The following is a 5689-nucleotide window of genomic DNA, read 5'->3' as shown; positions in this document are numbered from 1 at the left end:
ATTGGTGTTCCTTGCAACAAAAAGTTTGGGTTGTGGTTTGGTGCAAAAAGGGCACCAACAAGTGGTGTTACATGTTAAAACCTCGCAGAGCCCCCAGTTCAAGAAAACACCAATCAAAGAGGAGCACCCACATTCCTTAGGGTTAGTTCCAGAGCAAGATCGAGCACCAAATCGTAAGAATGGACACCAGATGGCTTGGAAATCAGGGGCAGAGAAGGTTGGTTGCCCTGTGCTGATAGGGAGGAGCTCAGGTGGAAGAACAAGGGGGAGGGGAGGAGCTCTCTGTTCGGAAGATAGTGAGCAAGGGTGGGGTGGTATTCTTTCCTTCCACCTCACCGCTGCCGCCGACCACAGCCTACGCGCCAGAGCTGAGGCAGGGGGAGGTGAGCTACTAAAATCTCGGGTTTTATCGTTCCATCTTCGTCCGTGCCGCCGCCCCTAATTTGTTACCGTCATATCTCCTCGCAGCTTCACGCGCACACCACTAGTTCGACGGAATGCCTCACACAAGCAAGGCCAACAAAGCATCAAACTCCAGCAAGGAGGACCGGATCAGCACACTGCCGGACGATGTGCTCCACCATGTACTTGGCTTCCTGCAGGCGGCCGAGGCGGTGCACACCAGCGTGCTCGCCCGGCGCTGGCGCTATCTTTGGAAATCCATGCGCTGTCTTCGCGTCAACTCCATTGGGAGGTGGGAGGAGGGCAACGGCGCTTCCCTTAGCAACTTTATGAACTGCCTGCTGCTCCTCCGTGACCCCGGCTCGACTCTAGATGAGGTCGAGATCAAGTATGATAATTTGGAAGACGAAACTAAATGGATCAGCATTTGGATCCGTCATGCTTTGTCGTGCCAAGCTCAGGTGCTCACTGTCAAGCCCGATTCTTACATGCATATCTGTTTGGATGGGCCTCCTCTGGTCTCCCGGCAATTGAGAAGATTGGAGTTTTCAAATGTGAATCTGAAACACAACTTCCTGGATTTTTCAAGCTGTACAGCGTTGGAGGATCTAAAGATAAAAGGCAGTGCCTTAGAGACTAGTAGGATCTTGTCCCCGTCTTTAAAGCATATGAGCATCAAACAATGTGCTTTCAGGCATGATGGCAGGATCCGTATTTCTGTCCCAAATCTCGTGTCGCTGCAACTCATATCATTTGTAGGTAGAACACCATTGCTTGAAAGCATGCTATCATTAGAAACCGCAGTTGTCATTCCCCGCAACTACTCGGATGACTTCTGTCGTGAAGGTGTTGCTGGGGAGTGTTGTGGTACTTGTGCAGATTGTTGTGGTAATGATGACCACAATGGTGGCTGCGTACTTCTTGGAGGTCTGTCTTGTGCCACAAATTTGGAGTTGATAGCTTATTTGGGAATGGTAAACTTACACATTCTTCCATCTTAACTTCTTAATCCAAAATTGTTCTGATATCTATAATTGTCTCTATCAGGATCTGTATCCACCTTTGCATATCAGTTAACAAAAAAAAAAAAAAAAGTGTAGCCCACACATATTTCCATCAGACGAGCTTCTATGTTTCATTATGCACATATTAGAGATTCTTGATAGATATGTTTATGCTACTGCACTTTGAGGTCTGAAACAATTCTAGTTGAGAAATTCATGTGATATTGGGAATAGCCATTAAGAACGCATGACCATGATGTGGATTTCGAAATGAATGATATGTCAACATTTCCTTGTAAATGTGGACGGACTAGCTAAATATGACATATTGACAGTGCTTACATACTTTCTCTACATATGGGTTTTAAATGTTCGTCCAAAGGTCCAATTCACTACAGTACCATTGCATTGTGGACTTCAATACTGGACCGTTAACTATTACTGTTTTGCACTTTGTTCAGCTTATTTTCAGAAGGGATTTGCGATGGTGCCCTACATTTAGTAAATTGAAGACTTTGTTGCTGAATGAATGGTGTGTTCAAATCAACCTTCATGCGCTAGTTTGTATGCTTGAACATTCGCCGGTTCTTGAGAATCTAATTCTTCAACTGCGCAAGGTATATGCTTTCTAAGTGGACTGTTGCAGAGTTGTTGTAGTGTTAAGTTTCATGCATGATTGGTGTATATTGTTGACATACTTTTGTCTGCTACAGCAAGAAGAAACTGCTCTTGCATTGGAAGTGGAAGGAAATAATAGTTTGATTCACAAACCAGCTGCTATATCAGGATGCCTAAAGATTATTAAAGTCAAATTTGATGAGATTGATGACAGAGTTTGCAAAGTTTTGAAGTTCTTGAGTATACTTGGCACAGAAATTATAATCCAAAGGACTACCGATTGTTGGAGATACTGTAAGTTAACTTATGAATCTTCCTGGTATTAGTAGGAGTACAATTTAGTTGCATATAAAGCCTTCATATAATGGGGGTAAAGCATGGTCAAATCTCAATCTCTTATGTTGCATAGTATTATCCAGTCAGGTGTGTCAACTAATTAACCTCCATGCAAGTCAATATATGTGTCTAACCGATTGCTTCTTTGAAGCATCAAACTTCGATGGATGAGCAAACATGGCTGGCTTCAGTGCTGCTATCAGCTATGAGACAGTTAATTGTTGTCTTCCTAAAGAAGACCAATTGTAAAATAATTGATTAAACTTCATGGAGTAACAAACTTCTAAGTGAACTGAGCCTCCCATTCGCTACAATTTGGTTTGTGCTTCCTTGTCAAGTAATTAAACAAACATGTTCTTTGTATTCCTACCTGTACAGGATCCAGTTTCAAGAGGCAAGGGGAACTTTGGGGTGCTGATGCATGTACCATCAGGTGCCCATTCAGTTTCAAGAGGTGGCGAGGAACTTGTGCTGTTGATGAATTTACCAACCTGTGACCAACTTCAGGAATGCAAGGCTGAAGCTTGTTGATGTCTCTCTTCTGTGGGAATCCTATAATTTGAAACTCAAACCTATTCAGCTGTCTGGACTGATTACTATGCTTAGTGTATTTTTATTAATCCTAAATTTGAAGAGAAAAATATCATCTTAGTTTGGGCTGTTGAGGGAGGTACCATCCCGTGACAATTTAGAAATCGAAAGGCTCCAGCTAACTGTCTGTTTTATCTGTGCGTACCGTATAGTTTACAACGACAAATGTATTCATCTGTCTGGACTGATTACTCTACTTCTATTATTTTGAAAATCAAAAAATTGATGATGAAAAAGATAAAACTGTGGTTCCTAAAAGGGAAAAAATTGATTTAATCCTCAGATTTGTTTTCTTTTGTGTAGATCACATCTGAGCATATATGAATACAAAAATTTGTAAGCCCATCAACGCTTAGGATTTATTTTTTTGTAAAGTCAAACCAAGTAAAATTTAATCAAGCTTTTGAAAGAATCAATCAACAAATATGATATTTGTAGATACCATATACAATTATATTTCATTATCTATCTAATGATTAATTTGTATTTCGCATATTAATGATTTTTGCTAAAAGTTTACTTTTCACATGGTTTGATTTTCTAAAAATAATATAAGCCTTAAGCTTCGGGATAGAGGTAGTACTTGTGTATTTTATTATAAGTTTTAAAAACAAGACTTTCGTTTTTTATAGAAAAAAACCCAGCTCAGCTCAGGGAGCTGAAGGGACTCTTCATCCTCCAGGGTTATAATTCTGAATCTTGTTGCACCAAAACCCACTATCCAGTGCCACCAAAACCCAAAGAAGCAAAGGATTCAGAGGTGCACGGTGACGAGCAGAGGTAGTCGTCTTCGTCATTAGATCTTGTTGCGGCCGGCGTACATAGAACTTATTATCTATATCACGGTGACGGTGCTCTCCTTTTTCTTCCCGCTCCATTCCCCTTGTCTATATCAACTTATTATCGGTCTGCAGTGCCGGCGCCCCTCACCTGTCCGACGGAATGTCTCACCGGGGCAAGACCGCGAAAGTGTCGCCGCCGAGCAGGGTAGACCACCTCAGCGCACTTCCGGATTCCGTACTGCAGTACGCGCTCGGCTTCCTTGAGGCACGGGAGGCGGTGCGGACGTGCGTGCTCGCCCGGCGCTGGCGTCACCTCTGGAGGTTAATCCCTCGCCTAAGCGTCACGGACGTCGACGCGTTTCGGAGTGTCGAGAAGCTCAATGAGTTCGTGAACCGGCTGCTGCTGCCCCGCGACCAGAGCTCTGTTCTCGACGAGTGCGAGTTCGATCTGCGTGGGTTCTTGCGACTGGATGATGCAAGTGTCGACCTCTGGATCCGGCACGTTTTGATGTGCCATACCCAGGTGCTGCAAGTCCATTTCCATGCTAATCTACAAACTACTCAGGACCAGCCGCTCGTCACACTGGCCAACCAACCGCTCCTATCCCAGCATCTATGGCGATTAGAGCTCAACGGTGTCTCCTTGGAAGATAGCTTCCTTGATTTTTCGAGCTGCTCAGTGTTGAAAGATCTGAAGATCACCAATTGTGTCATTGATACTGACAAGATCTTGTCCCGGTCCGTGAAACATCTTAGCATCATGGGATGTGAGCTTTGCTGGCGATCACACCCAACTCTTATATCAGCTCCAAGTCTTATTTCACTGCAACTAGCTGATTATGTTGGTGTGACTCCAATCCTCGGAAGCATGCCATTACTAGAAACTGCATCTGTCAATCTTGGCCACCAGAATGAGGAATATTGTGATTTCTGTGATAATGGTGGCTCTGAAGACTGTGACTGTGACTGTGGCATGGTGTATTTGGAGGATGATTGTGCACCTGACGTCTCTGTGCATCTTTTGGGTCTGTCCACTGCTACGTGTTTGGAATTGACAGCTTCCTCTAAAATGGTATGCTTCCAGTTCACTTGATCTTGCATGCTCAAGTTTTATATCCACCACATTACCGTTTCATCTTGCACGAAAATTAAATCTTAAACTGCTCTTACTTCTTTGCACTTTCCACAGGTTACATTCAAAAGGGATCTTCGCTACTGCCCTGAATTTAGTAAGCTAAAATCTTTGTTACTCAGTGACTGGTGTTTGGTTGCTGATTTCCAAACACTACTGTGCCTTCTCCATTACACACCGGTTCTAGAGAAACTCATTCTTCAACTCTGCCAGGTATATATATCTTCTAGTAAGTAATTGTGATGTGTATTGCATTTGTAGAACGAACTATGTTGCATGATTGATCTTTTAAAGTATTTTATTTGCTACAGAAACCCAAATCTGACATGGAATTGGATGGCAGTGGTTTAATGGAGGAATCACTTACACTGAAGAAGCTTAAGATAGTCGAAATTAAATGTCAAATGATTGATGAACGTGTCCATAATATTTTCAGGATCTTGAGCGACAGAAGCATATCTCTGGAGAAAATTAATGTCCAAAAGCTTTAGTAAGTATGGTGTTACTGTAAATAACTTCACACTCTTCATGCTGCAAGTTATACAAAAACAAGCAATGAAAACCTGTCATAAGTCATAACAACTTGACAAGTATTAGCTAGAGACGTCCAGGTTCGTTCCAAGGTAGAACCCCAACACTTGATAGACTTATTTGGCTGTTGGAATTGTTTTTAGGCAACACAGATAGATTGGCAGAACAATTCACAGTTACTTGATTTCAGTTATGGTGTGCATTTCTTTCCTTGTGGGATGCAACCCACACAATTTGAAGATGTTCCATCCTATTAATTGCTGTGTTCAATTGCTAGCATTACTTAGTACCTA

General features: G+C 42.6%; 1 protein-coding gene across 1 annotated transcript; it reads left to right on the top strand.

Moving 5' to 3' along the window:
• The first annotated feature begins 497 nt into the window (after positions 1 to 497).
• On the top strand, positions 498 to 3049 carry LOC124696067 (MEIOTIC F-BOX protein MOF-like). Its single transcript, XM_047228850.1, has 4 exons — positions 498 to 1376; positions 1868 to 2023; positions 2120 to 2318; positions 2739 to 3049. Coding segments are annotated over exons 1-4 (1236 nt in total). The 3' UTR covers positions 2741 to 3049.
• The last annotated feature ends 2640 nt before the right edge of the window (positions 3050 to 5689 follow it).

The sequence above is a fragment of the Lolium rigidum genome, chromosome 3 (assembly GCF_022539505.1).
Source record: "Lolium rigidum isolate FL_2022 chromosome 3, APGP_CSIRO_Lrig_0.1, whole genome shotgun sequence".
Taxonomy (NCBI): Eukaryota; Viridiplantae; Streptophyta; class Magnoliopsida; order Poales; family Poaceae; genus Lolium; species Lolium rigidum.
Note: the sequence above shows the minus strand (reverse complement) of the source record. Positions and strands in the feature narration are given on the sequence as shown.